General features: G+C 44.2%; 4 protein-coding genes across 19 annotated transcripts; 3 read left to right on the plus strand and 1 right to left on the minus strand.

The window, feature by feature from the left end:
- Nucleotides 1–152: 152 nt before the first annotated feature.
- Nucleotides 153–5,063, plus strand: LOC136187712 (hemicentin-2-like). Of its 16 annotated transcripts, none has more exons than XR_010669956.1 (16): nt 153–246; nt 320–564; nt 625–708; nt 764–967; nt 1,026–1,320; nt 1,578–2,414; nt 2,467–2,802; nt 2,850–2,950; nt 3,002–3,320; nt 3,377–3,440; nt 3,820–3,951; nt 4,007–4,115; nt 4,164–4,302; nt 4,398–4,808; nt 4,856–4,928; nt 4,983–5,063. XR_010669956.1 is itself a non-coding variant. In XM_065975376.1 (10 exons), the coding sequence occupies exons 5-10, from the start codon at nt 1,209–1,211 to the stop codon at nt 3,418–3,420; spliced, it is 1,749 nt and encodes a 582-aa protein (XP_065831448.1). In that variant the 5' UTR covers nt 153–246; nt 320–564; nt 625–708; nt 764–967; nt 1,026–1,208; the 3' UTR covers nt 3,421–3,611. The 16 variants fall into 16 exon arrangements, 1 of the variants encoding a protein (XP_065831448.1); XR_010669962.1 differs by lacking the exon at nt 4,983–5,063 and having other exon boundaries at nt 1,026–1,085; nt 1,133–1,320; nt 4,856–4,963; XR_010669968.1 differs by lacking the exon at nt 4,983–5,063 and having other exon boundaries at nt 764–827; nt 879–967; nt 1,023–1,320; nt 4,856–4,963.
- LOC136187719 (uncharacterized) lies at nt 3,351–5,389 on the minus strand. The gene is made up of 5 exons (XM_065975397.1): nt 5,177–5,389; nt 5,012–5,123; nt 4,381–4,962; nt 4,004–4,327; nt 3,351–3,943 (listed from the first exon to the last, which is right to left on the minus strand). Exons 2-5 carry the CDS (start codon nt 5,091–5,093, stop codon nt 3,576–3,578), a joined length of 1,356 nt encoding a protein of 451 aa, XP_065831469.1. The 5' UTR covers nt 5,094–5,123; nt 5,177–5,389; the 3' UTR covers nt 3,351–3,575.
- Nucleotides 5,390–5,412: 23 nt separating this feature from the next.
- Nucleotides 5,413–7,771, plus strand: LOC136187717 (contactin-6-like). Its single transcript, XM_065975395.1, has 5 exons — nt 5,413–5,487; nt 5,568–5,662; nt 6,252–6,539; nt 6,592–7,137; nt 7,189–7,771. Exons 2-5 carry the CDS (start codon nt 5,575–5,577, stop codon nt 7,704–7,706), a joined length of 1,440 nt encoding a protein of 479 aa, XP_065831467.1. The 5' UTR covers nt 5,413–5,487; nt 5,568–5,574; the 3' UTR covers nt 7,707–7,771.
- A 1,864-nt stretch (nt 7,772–9,635) lies between these two features.
- Nucleotides 9,636–12,240, plus strand: LOC136187389 (receptor-type tyrosine-protein phosphatase F-like). The gene is made up of 10 exons (XM_065974967.1): nt 9,636–9,666; nt 9,821–9,922; nt 9,989–10,267; nt 10,319–10,639; nt 10,690–10,978; nt 11,045–11,151; nt 11,206–11,393; nt 11,441–11,558; nt 11,612–11,758; nt 11,819–12,240. The coding sequence occupies exons 1-10, from the start codon at nt 9,636–9,638 to the stop codon at nt 12,238–12,240; spliced, it is 2,004 nt and encodes a 667-aa protein (XP_065831039.1).
- The last annotated feature ends 36 nt before the right edge of the window (nt 12,241–12,276 follow it).

Raw genomic sequence — 12,276 nt, forward strand, 5'->3', positions numbered from 1 at the left:
GAATGACGCCACCATTTCAAAGCAACTTTATCTGCAAAAGATCAAAAGATTAATTAATTTGTTTACTATCTGAAATTGACACGTTGTCTCGTTTAGTTTCTTTGAAATGGTGACGTCATACAGCACGAGACGCCTAGGAAACGCAGAGCGCGCGCTATTGTGCCGTGGGAAACTCGCGAGAAGTCGATGACCTACATTTGGCCGGTAAAAAGCGTTGCTTCGCTACTTGGCAGGCATCAGTTGCTGGTAATGTTTCTCTGACGCTGCCGAACCTTGTAAAAGCGTTCATTTCGCCTATTTGGGGTTTTTGTGACCTTAGAGCGACAGGATTTACGGCTGTTTGATATGTGAATTTGGCGTGAGACGCGTCTGATGCACTGTAAGAGAAAAGAGCGCGATTTTCTTAGAGGGGGCCCCCATCTAAGCAATTTGACTTGGGAATCGAAGACCGTTGCACCAAAGGAACGGCTACGGTGGCTAGTTCGTTGAGTTTGCATCGATGTGACAGAGACGACGAGAAGGAGGATACTTTACAATTAATGAAATACTGTAATATCAATTTTGGTGAAGTTGTGATAAACATTTTCTATTAGACATAGTGCACATAACATAACGCTCTCTTAGCTTGCTGGCTGTTACGGAAGCCTCTTCTCAAGTGATTCAAGTACGACAGAATATGTTGAAAGAGGCAGTTTTGGAAACGCAGTTGTAAGTGGGACCCTATTGAGTCTAAGACTTTAGAGTGATTATAGACCCGTTTCAGTGCAGCCTTCCATTTGAATTCGGTGACTGCATTGGGTTTCCTCTTGTCGAAGGGGCCCACTGAAGTAGGAATTATTTTTATCTACATCTCATGACCCGACCCACTCTGCTTTAAGCTTTGCTTTAGGCCAGAAACGAAGAACGGTATCACTTAATCTTACACGTGCATTTGGTGACCCTGAAATTTATGTTCACCTCTAATTATGTATGGCTATTGCATGAGCTTCATCGCGCCTATCTGCCTACCTCTTTTTGTGAAGTAGCTTCTAAGGGGTTTTGAAAGAAGCACCGTGGAAGCAATCGCAAACAAATCGAAATAACACGTGAGCTGTCGCGTGAGTTAGTAGGAGTCACAGTCGAACAGTAGTAGCCGAAACGACGCGAGGCGTTGAGAGTGACCAGACGAACTGAGCTGCACTTTTACGCCGCTGTTTCTCTCACTCTCAATGGATGCTACACCTGAGATGGGTTTCAGTGTGAAATTTTTTCCTGGGACATGGCCGTCTTCTGTACGCCTCATTGCTTCTTTTTTCATCTTTACTTTCTTCTGTTCTACTGGTAAGGAAATAGCAGGAACAGACGGCGCTGTCGCGATTTCCGCTTTCAGTTCCGGCGCGTTTACTGGCCTTACTACCAGTGATTGCCTTGTCTACTTTATCCGTAGCTGTACAGCGTAGCTATCTCCTGCTAAGCTAGCGTCTGTAGATAGCGTTAAGAGCGATAGTTTTGGCTAGAAAGGGTCATGCGTGGGTGTAGATTCACTACAAAGGGTTTCGTGGGTCGCGTTTGAGCTGTTGTTTCCGTTGTCTTTTTAGTTTGCTCCGATGTCGTTGCAGTTGAAGTTTACAGAGAATTGGTGTCGAGGCTGGAGTGCCCTCACTCAAGTCGACAAATCACTTGGAAAAAGCTTTTGCCACGTCATCGTTCCATAGTCTTATCATCGACAGGGAATTCAAGACTTCGGACTGTGGGAGCTCTTCTTCGTATATCACCGGTTTCAATTGACGATGCAGGACACTATATGTGCAAAGGCATTTCAGGCGCGGCGACAACGTTCGTTGTCACGGTCCTTGAGCCCCGACTCGAAGTCGTCTCTGACTCTGTCAAGGCGATCGTCTGTCAAGACGAAACGACTTTGACGTGCACTCTCTACGGCAACGACGCGTATTTCACGTGGAACGTCCATGGCAACGAGCGGCACATCGTTTCTCACGATCGATTTACGAATCACGTAGTGGTCGTAGAGTTTCAAAAGCGTTACGTTTATTCGTTGGGAATAACGAACGTGCGTTTGGATGACGCCAGAAAATACGTGTGCACGGCTCATCTGTATAACGACGTTAAATTGAGTCGTATGATCTCGTTACATGTGGGTCGTCCTCCTAGAATTGATCGATCGTTTGAGAATACGTTGTCTCTGGAAATTGGAAGTGATCTGAAGCTCTTTTGCAATATTAGCTCTTCAAATGAGTTCTACTACGTGAAGTGGGTAAAAGACGGAAAGAGCGTGCTGGACAGTACGAGCTCTCCGCTGACGGACCGATTCCCGTTGTTGATAGAGAATGCGATTGCCGAGTCTTCAGGAAATTACACGTGCTACGCAGAAAACAAATTTGGTTCGGACCAAGTTGCGTTTGACGTTCACGTGGCAGGTTAGGAGGAATTCCACTCTTTCCACTCTTTCTATACACGTAATCTCTGAAGGTGCACCAATGGAGCCTAGTAACGTCTCTATTCAATTTGACTGTTTTCACGATGGAGATGGGGAATTAGTCGTCGCTTCGCTAGCACCGAATGTTCACCCTAATTATTTTTCTCCTGACAGATACGTTGTCAATATTATGTCTTACAATGTCAGCGCTTCCAATAGAGAGGCGTGTCAATTAGACACTTTCAGCGTCAATGCGACGTCTCTCTGGCTGGAGTTTCGGCGAGAGTGTCGCGCTCATGTCGTGTACATGGCTGAAGTGCAATCTGTGTTTACCGCAGCGAATCTGCGCAGTCGTTTCACCAGAGCGACGAATGCTTCTAAAACTCAAAGTGGGGTATACCGTTTAATATTCGTGAATATATTCTTGTGTTTTCAGATTTTTCAACGCCTGCTGCCTTACGCAACTGGCCTCTTTCACTCGATGGCCCTACAGTTCAGCTTGTTCTCTACCAGCCCAGGTTAACGTGCTGTCGTCAGGTAACTATGAGAATGGAGTTGTCATCGTGGCTAAAATTCGTTTGTGGTTAGAAGCATGGAACTTCTTTATCCGACCTTGTAACGATGCTAAAGAGTCGTCTTAGACTGGTTAGTGGCTTTTCTGCAGGACGTTACCGGCTGTTAGTGGGCGGGACCTCTCGCCGAGCTCTTAGTCTGGTGTTTCAAGCCGCTTTTCGCAATTTCGCTAGCGTATCTGAAATTGCCCGTGTTTTGACGCGTTTTAATCTCTGGCTACCTGTGAGAGATGGGCGAGTGAACATTGGGAAGTGCTCTTTTCTTGTCGATCAATACTGTAACAGCGTTCACTGGGATGGCTTTACCGAGATTTGCTCTTACGGCTTTATGAAGGGTACGTCTGCTCGTGTTATCGTGTAGCAGATTTTTTATTTTGTTTGTTCTTTACAGGGTTGAAATGCAGGAATATGTATAAATATTTTCCGCGAAACTGAAAATTCAATGTCTAGGCGATGTAAGCAACACGTGCACGGTACTTAATATACTGTATATACGTAAAACAGCAGTTGACGCCTAGCTTGCAGCTCCATTCATTTGTTGTTTGATTTATATTACATAGCAGTTTTTTTTAAACAATTCAATTGGCGATTCAAGGATTGAAATTTGATGGCTCTGCTGTATCGTTATCAGATTTATTTCTGTTCTTCGCATCTTGCAGCATTTCGTGTGTTTCCACTGTTTGGCCTTCCCTATTCCGCGTGATCATTTCTGTGAGCGTCCTGTTACGAGGACGAGTACCTTCACCCTCGAGCTGCCTGTTTTCATTTTTATTGTCGCTGGGATTACCGCCTGTCAATCTGTTTTCTTTTTCTTTCATTTGTCTTTGCTTATAGGAGCAAGTGAAACAAATGGCTATAGTGGCTAAAACTGGAAGAAGGAGAAGAATCAACCACAGGAATTGTTGGCCTTTGTTCTTTCTCGTTGTTGATTCTGTTGCTCCAAAATCTGTGTTGAACTCTAACGGAGTAATCATTTGTTAATAATACTATTTGTTCTTCTAATCACCATTTGTGTTACCAGATTGGCAAGTTTCGCGGTTCCAGACTTTGAAAGACATCAATTTTTCTTCGCTGAGTCCGTTTTTGTTTTTCGCTCGCACTGTGCATGTCACTTCTTGGCAAACGTGAGAGTGAGTCATAACATTTTCGATTTCTTTCCTAACGACGACTTTTGGCAGAGAGCACGTTAGGTTTCTGCAGCTGCTTGGAATTTTTATCACAGGAAAATTCGTTTGTGGAACGTGGCAGAAAAGCCGTATTTCTGTTGTGGGCAAATAATTATCGCGGATTTCAAGCACGAGGCCCTCTTTTCCAAAAGTAAGATTAAGAAGCTCCGGCTTATCTATTGAAATCATTATTACCTCGTGTATGCAGTAGACAACTTATAGTAATAACCTGTTACTTTGACATAGAACGTTTTCAGCGTGGACACTTCTGCCGCTGTATTGACTCTTTTACAGTGGTACTCGCCTGCGTCGTCAAAGGCCACATTTTTAAGAGTTAATTGAAAGCAGTAAATCGTGCAGTTAAGACGTATTTGTCCTTTATACCATATTACCGGTGAGTTGTTCAGATAGCCCGAGCAGGTCAAATTGACCGTCTTGTTCAACTGCAAGTCAATTTCCTCCACATCTGGTTTCTGTAGAACTTCGAGCTTTATTGTTGCGCTGAGAGAGTGATTGGCTAGCAGGACGCATGTGTAATTGCCGGCGTCTTCTTTCTGAACTCGATAAAATCTAAGCTTGACGGTGCCTGCTATGCAGGATGCAGTGCGAAACTGTCGCTGGAAGAGTTCGTTTTTGTCTTTGAAGCAGCGATAAGAGGTAATGATAGTCCGTGTTTGTCCCATGCCGATATAAGTGTTTGTTAGGCGAAAGACCATCTCTATTGCTTCGTTCTCTAGAGCTGGACCAATCACTTCCGCCTTCGTAATGGATTGCCGTGTAAAAGACAAGAGCCTTGTTTGACTCTCAACCTCTAAATTTGCGTTTTTACAGTTTGTCTTTGAAAGAAACGAGTTCTATACCTTTTTGCCCGCATCTAATTATTTCTCCTAGACTACTTAAGCTGAAAAGCGTTGCAGCGCAGAGTAGGGACGAAGCGAACATGGTGATTATAGGCGGTGTCGTCGTTTTTAGCTGTCATGAAGGGAAGACTAAGTCGTTTATCATATCAAATTCTCTATATTCACCTTTGGAGTGCTTCAATTCTTCGGGGAATTTTCCCCGAACGATGGAGCGAGCCGCTTGAGCACGGGCTTAGGACTTCTTTCGGCTCTTACGGCAAAGCCAAATGTAATTCTCAGCAGTTTGCGTACTACTCTGGGTTGCTTTAGTGCCAATTCTCGTTGGAAGCGGGTTTGCGCAAGATGCTCACATGATTGCATGGAGCTCCATGCAACGCATAAACATGCAACGCATAAACATGCAAATGGCTCATGTGATCTCGTTGTGCGTGCCTAGCGCTTCGACCACAGTTGAATCACCGCTGTTTCGGAGACGGGTAGGTGCCTGGTGGCGTACGTGCCAAAAGAACTAGCTGCATGTATCAATACAGCATAAAGCAATCCCTGTCTTTTGTAGAATTAGAATGTTTCGTCTTGGAAAGAGAAATAAGAACTGTTGGTTTCTGTTTTGTCTTGAAGTCTGCCTCGGCTTCCACGAAGCTCTGGGTGCAGGTAAAAAGACGATAGAGGCACAATGAGTTTGTATCGTTCTGAAATGGAGCACTTCGTAAAAATAGCTCATGACTCGTATTATTTGGCAGCAGCTACGTCATAATGATATAGCTATCTTGCTACAACTGTAAGAACCCACATTTTAATTACCCCCAATTGAAGAAATTAGTTTAGCTTCTCTTTGTGACGGCGTTGAAAGGACGTGTAGAGTCCGTTCACGCCCTCTTTTGCGTCCGGATTGCGGAAGCTTTTTGTGATATATAAACTTGGCTGTCTTTATTCCAATCTAAAGGTCTCGATAGCTGCATGTCACTTTCTATTAGATCCGATTCAACGTGAGCACCCTAACAACAATACGATGAATCCGCTGCCGTCATTAGAAATATCTGGCTTCCTGTTCCCAATTACTCGAAAGCTATTTTAGTGCGGAGTTGTCATCTTTCGTAAACCTCAACGTGCCTGTTTTTCCTTCTACCGCGCGATAGAGCTACAAAAATTTACGTTTAGAAGTCCCCTCGCGTAATTCTGTTGTTGGAACCGATCACGTGCATTATAGCATCAGTTGCTCTTCTGAGTCTTCTCTCTGTAGTACCTGGCTTTTCGCCAAAGCCTAAGGCAACAACTGTTGAAATTTACGAAGGCCAAGTCTTCGAGCGCTACTGCTACTTTGGTGCAAAGTTGCGCCCGTCTTTGGACGCGGGCTGGCACTTTGTCCCATCTAAGCATCTCTCGGAAAGAAGGATTACAATGGACATTTCTGTCATTCCTCGTTTTGTTATTCTTCGTATACCATCAATTCAAAAACATGATGAGGGCATTTTGGAATGTGTCAATAACGATGGAAGAACCGTGCACAGACTAAAACTTGTTGTAAGGGGTGCGTATGTCTCGAATTTCTAAACGGGCTCATTTTATAAAGCGTTTTCTAGATATTCCGCTAATTCAATTGACTTTGGATAGGTCAACTCGAGTAGTTGGCGGATCTGCAAAGTTTAGTTGTTTCTTTGACGCCGACATCGAAATGTTCATGTTCTGGTTTCATAAAGGCAAAGTGGTTCACGCTAGCCTAAAGTACATTGTTCGCTCGCATAAGAATGGTATGACGTTGAGAATCACATCATTGGAGCAAAGCGACAAAGGAACCGTTTCATGCCGAGCTATTACAGACAGATTTAATTCTACAAGTGTTAGGGCAACTCGTGTGCTTCAAGTCGAATCTTCTCCCTCAGTTTCCGTGAGTCCAATGAGAGTGACAACCTACATTGGTGCTAAGGTAACATTTTTTTGCAACGTTTCGGGTGATCCTAAACCAAACATAACCTGGTTTCAAATGTGCAATGGGTCTAATGTAGTCCTCAGTATGAAGCAAGAGCTTACTTTGCTTCACGTTTTGAAAAGCAGTTGTGAAAGGTACACTTGCATTGCACAAAACATCCATGGTGTGCGAAGGGAGGCAGTCAGGCTAAAAGTTAAAGGTGAGTAATTTTTCGCGATAGCAGTGAATATCAATGTAGCTGTTTCTATAGAGCATGCACTAAAGATGGAAAACGTTTATGGCTCAACTTTATTTCTTCCTTGTCCTTCAAGTAGAGGAAAGCCGCTACCTGAAGAACGGATGAATTGGTGGTTTGAAAGTGGCGATAATACTAGTTTTAGTGAAAAGCACTACAAAGTGGTATCTTCTCTCAAAAGAGGCTTTGGCATTGTGATAAAAAATGTGACGGAAGCTGATAGCGGAATATATAAGTGTATTTGGAGAGGATACACAGGCAACGCAGTATCTCAGAAAACCTTCATTGTAAGAGTCCCGAGTGAGAAACCTGACAAGCCGAAGGTGATGATTTTCAATTCATCGGATATCGTTCACGAGTCTGTTAGCCGAGGAAATTCTTCTCTGAACAACTCAGTTTTCAAAGGCGTTTTTGACATGGATCTTCCTGGTGGTTCAATCAATAACGCTGACGGCATTCCTTCAAGTCCTATTATTACCTTTGTTATCTCGTTTCTTATTTTCAAGAGTTTCTTTTTGATAATAAATTTCTGAACTTTTCATTGTTTACAAACTTTTGTATGTCGAAACCAAGAGAAACCAAAGTTGTCGAATTGGAACGCGCGCCCTATAATCCGGGCATTCTTTCGTTTCAAAACTTCGCGATTCTGGCTCTATCGTCTTCTCTTCAAGCGCCTCAACCGTCCTTATCGCTACATCCTGGCATATGAAAAGAGTTTTCCTTTCTCTTTGGTGGTGAGCTCTTCTTGTTTACGCACAGTAGACCGTACGTCTGTAAAGTTCCTATCTATGGCCTGGCCTTGCTGGACACATGCGATCTTCGATATCCAACTTTTCAAGATCACATATCGCAAGATAGATAGAGGCGCGTGGAAAGAGGCTCGCTTTTATTTGCTCGTAAGGCCTCTTTCTCGTAGTTTATGCAGTAGAGGCAGAGCACGGATATCTATTCGTGGGCAGAGTCTATAGTGAAGTGTACGTCAGAACATTTTTATAAAATTTATGCTATATTCGTCCCGCGTCGCTAAAACATTTTGCAGAGATGAGGAATTCTCGATTTCTAAGGCGACTTTCTTTTTAGAGCGAGAGCCAATCACTCAACGTTTATGCATATCAGCACTATCATTTCGCGTTGATCGAGATGCTATTACGGCAACCTCTAATTAAACGTGTTGCACCTCACCTAAAGCTTTTATATTGAGTAAATGTGACTGTTGTTTTAAAAACAACAGTTAGGCCGGCGGCTGTAGGAGTATTCGATCCTTTTTCGAATGTCTCACCGTTACGTTTCTGTTCCTCTTATGGGCGTCGTTTTGAACTATTAGTCTGATGACGTTTGAGCTACATGTATATCATAGTATGAGCGGAAAATTAACCGCAGTGATACGTCATTCAGAAGCTTTGTTTCGACAAGTAACGAACGCTCGGTGAGGCAGGCGTCACCGATGCGCCGAAATGCGTTCGCTGGCACTTTTTGAGCTAGCGCAGACGATGATCATGATAAATGAGGGATTAGAACGCGGTTCCTCCCGCTTTTCTTACTGTATGCGTCATCCGTTGCAGTATAGTTGGATATCGATTTCCTAATTTTGATCGTGACGTCAAGCCCTATTTTCACGACTTCCGAGTACGAAATTGGTTCTCGTCTCTTTTAGGTGCCATGCAAACGCGAGATACGTTCGGAGGTTGAGTGTCGAGTTGGTTGAAAGTCATCGCGGTCATCATCGTCACAAGAGCTATACAGTACCTACGTCGCAGGGGGAGGCGGGGGCATAATCTGATAATACCGTGATCAACTGTCCGAAAAAAATTCCTCTAGTGTAGAAAAAATGCATTCGACAATCAGTCGTCCACCGGCGTCCCATCCGAGCCAAGATGTATATAGGCAGAGCAACCTTTTTGGTGCTCGTCCATGCATCTAATAACGACACAAATCATGCGTTAGGCATTGCTACTCTATACTCCTTCCCACACTTTGGATCAGTGAAATCAATTTTAATTTTAGGCAGTGGCTGATATAAGAGTAGCTTGAGGCACCGCCTCATCGGCCGGAAAGGGTTTTTCCGGCCATGAAAAGATTTTCTTTTCAGAAGAGTCGAGTGACGATTTCGTCGTCGAGAAGAGCGTCTTCGTGATGACGCTGTGCTAGAGTAAGGCTTTCTCACACGTGTGCTCGGAATTAGAATTTTGTTTGTCTAGCCAGACTCAGTAATAGAGATCGAGTCATCGACGTCTCCTGATCATAGCTCAACAAACCGCGTCCACGCGTACATCGGCTCTCCGGCTAGCACATCCTAATTTTCCGCGCCCACAGGTTTCATCTCCGAATCGATACTTCATCTCCGAGTCTACAGTGAGCCCGCCTTTCCGCTTGTCTCGACCGATTGAGAAACGGGCAATTAACAGCGCTAGAGGTGCAAGCGAGTTTGACGCGTTCTACTGCATTCCCCTGCGAATCAAGTCATGGTCAATCGCATCGGATTCATCTTCGAAGGTGAGACACGCGCGATCGAAGGTCCTTTGTGATGACTAATGGCCGTGGTGGCGAGGAAGCAAAGCGCACTATGTATGGCGCTCTGGTTATATTTATATAGAACACCTGGGGCTATAGCAGCGCATGGCATGTGCAGAAGGTCGTTGTTGTATAGGACGTTCGGATTGGCGCGTCGTCTTGGTCTTCAACTTGCTACTTTGGTCGACCGCTTTGCAGACGACTGAAATTGTGCCGACAACAGCAACGGAACAGACACGTAAAAGAAACAAATCACGCGCACTTTCTGGGGCGTAATTCGCTAATGTTTTTTTTTTCTCTTTAGCTCTTAGTTTTCCTCCTGCAAATGTCTCTGTTCGTGTCTTGAATTCGACTAGTTTGCACGTATCGTGGGACCCGCCTCTCAATGGCATCGTTGTGAACTACACGGTTGTGTATGCTACAGGCATTACGTATCGTTCGCAGCTGGTTTCCGGTGGAAGACTCTCAATTACTCTTACCGGATTGAATGAGTTCACGCGTTATAACGTCAGCGTCAGTGCCTTTACCTTAGGCAATATCGGTCCCGAAAGTTCGCCAATGAGCGTGATCACTGACGAAGACGGTTAGAGTACTTCATTTATTGAGTATTCATGCCTATTCTTTTATTTTCTAGTGCCTAGTCAACCGCCAACTAATTTGGCAGTCACTCCTATTCATCCTCTATTACATCAGAATCGCTGTCTGAGCGAACTTCATGTTGAATGGGATCCTCCTCCTGCTGAAGATCGCAACGGGATAATCATTCTTTATGAAATTTACTACATTGGAGCAGAGTTTGATACGGAACTTCGTATAGCTAATGTAAGCGGTAATGTTCGATCGGTGAACCTGGCTGGCCTGGAAGAGTACGTAATGTATGACGTCAAAATCCGTGCTTTCACCAGCGTTGGTTCCAGCTCTTTTTCTCCGGTTCAGTCAGTTAGAACGTATGCAGGTCAGTACAGCAAGTAGTCCGAAAAACGACGGATTATTGTAAACTTTTAGCGCCGCCCAGAAGTCCAACAAATTTATCTTTTCTCAATGTCACCTCTAATTCTAGCATAGATGGTCGGTCTGATCTTAAAGTGACTTGGTCTCTTTCTCCAAGAGATGTCAATGGATTGTTTGCGGGAATACAAATTGGTTACCAATGCTCTTTCAACGGCTACAGGAACGACAGTGTGAGCGGCGAAGGAGAACACGTCCGAGTGATGCATTCCTGTGATAATAAATATTATTACGTCAGCAGTTCTGTGCAAAACAAAACAGAATACGTGATCACCAATTTGATGAGGTTCTATAGTCTTTATCTCCTCGCCTCGACGCTCTTCTTATATATAGAACTTGTTTCTTGTTTTAGTTACTCGCGCTACAATGTCTTTGTTTACGCAGTGTCTCTAGATTCATCGTTAGGATTTCAATACCTGAGCGGTTGGATGTCTAACGTTGTTTTGACGGCAGAAAACAGTAAGGCAATTCTGTACAAGTATCAATACGTTATATTTAATTATTAAAAAATAGGGCCAACTGGCGCTCCCCGGAATATATCCGTGTTTGGAATCATTGGAGGAAAGGAGCTTTTAGTGACGTGGACCCAGTTGCTTTGTACCCTTATCAACGGCTTGTTGGAAAAGTACGTCATTTACTATGAAAAAGTGAGCGAATCAGCAGCGCCTGTTCAATTTGTTAATGCATCTCCAAGTTCCACGGTATGACCGTTTATCAACTTATATTTGTAATCTAATTCGCTTCATAGAACTACACTTTATCAAACTTGGAGCCTCTTGGTGAGTATTCAGTTTGGATGCGGGCTTTCACGAAAGTGGGAGGAGGTCCTCGTACTCCCATTGTCCGAGCACGGACAACGGAAAGAAGTAGGACGTTCCTTTTTGAATGCTCTACGCGGCTAACGTGGTGTGCTTTTCAGTTTGCGAATGTTATTTGCCGGGTTCGGTGAGCGAAAACTGCAGCCTGACGACGGGCCAGTGTTTGTGCCGCGATGGCGTCCAAGGACAGAACTGTGACACGTGCATTCTAACAGGAAATTCATTTGCAAATGTATCCGAATGTCCCGGTACGAGTCCACGGTAACGACAACTAAATGTTTTCTTAAATTATTTTTGTTCGGTTTCAGCTCCCCAGTCTGCACCTATGATTCTATATTGCGAAGGTCTTCAGGGAAATCAAGGCAAAGTGAAGGCAATTCGATTAAATTACACGGACGTTTCCGACTGGCGTGGTGAACGTCGAGGATACCGTGTCAATGTGTTCAAAGGAAACGAAACGGGCGTTGGTCAAGTCTTTAGTGATACCATGTACATCGGGCAATCAGCCGGCGAATCAGATGTCTTGAACCTCAATCAGTCGACGATCGACTTCGATCAGTGGTACACGGTAACTATGGTAGCTGAAAGTCGCGCCGACTTCAACCAAACGACCGTCGGTCCGAGCAGCGATCCTTGCCATTTCCTGATACCGACGCCCGTTCGTAAGCCACAAGACGCAGGTAATATGTGCATCGCTGTTTCCTTCTCGATCTTATTTATCATCATTTAGAGAGTGATGACACCATTGTGTCATCTATCTATGATG

Source organism: Oscarella lobularis, chromosome 5 (genome assembly GCF_947507565.1).
Source record: "Oscarella lobularis chromosome 5, ooOscLobu1.1, whole genome shotgun sequence".
NCBI classification, from domain to species: domain Eukaryota; kingdom Metazoa; phylum Porifera; class Homoscleromorpha; order Homosclerophorida; family Oscarellidae; genus Oscarella; species Oscarella lobularis.

Bases quoted from the DNA above. Each gene is read 5' to 3' on its own strand.
- LOC136187389 (XM_065974967.1), top strand. From the start codon at position 9,636: ATGGTCAATCGCATCGGATTCATCTTCGAAG. The intron at 11,152-11,205 runs GTAAGGCAATTC...ATTAAAAAATAG, and splicing joins TGTTTTGACGGCAGAAAACA to GGCCAACTGGCGCTCCCCGG. The intron at 11,759-11,818 runs GTACGAGTCCAC...GTTCGGTTTCAG, and splicing joins AAATGTATCCGAATGTCCCG to CTCCCCAGTCTGCACCTATG.
- LOC136187712 (XM_065975376.1), top strand. From the start codon at position 1,209: ATGGATGCTACACCTGAGATGGGTTTCAGTGTGAAATTTTTTCCTGGG. The intron at 2,415-2,466 runs GTTAGGAGGAAT...TAATCTCTGAAG, and splicing joins GTTTGACGTTCACGTGGCAG to GTGCACCAATGGAGCCTAGT. The intron at 2,803-2,849 runs GTGGGGTATACC...TTGTGTTTTCAG, and splicing joins GAATGCTTCTAAAACTCAAA to ATTTTTCAACGCCTGCTGCC.
- LOC136187719 (XM_065975397.1), bottom strand. From the start codon at position 5,093: ATGTTCGCTTCGTCCCTACTCTGCGCTGCAACGCTTTTCAGCTTAAGT. The intron at 4,328-4,380 runs GTTATTACTATA...TGATTTCAATAG, and splicing joins GTTCTATGTCAAAGTAACAG to ATAAGCCGGAGCTTCTTAAT. The intron at 3,944-4,003 runs GTAACACAAATG...TTACTCCGTTAG, and splicing joins CCGCGAAACTTGCCAATCTG to AGTTCAACACAGATTTTGGA.
- LOC136187717 (XM_065975395.1), top strand. From the start codon at position 5,575: ATGTTTCGTCTTGGAAAGAGAAATAAGAACTGTTGGTTTCTGTTTTGT. The intron at 6,540-6,591 runs GTGCGTATGTCT...AGCGTTTTCTAG, and splicing joins ACTAAAACTTGTTGTAAGGG to ATATTCCGCTAATTCAATTG. The intron at 7,138-7,188 runs GTGAGTAATTTT...CTGTTTCTATAG, and splicing joins AGTCAGGCTAAAAGTTAAAG to AGCATGCACTAAAGATGGAA.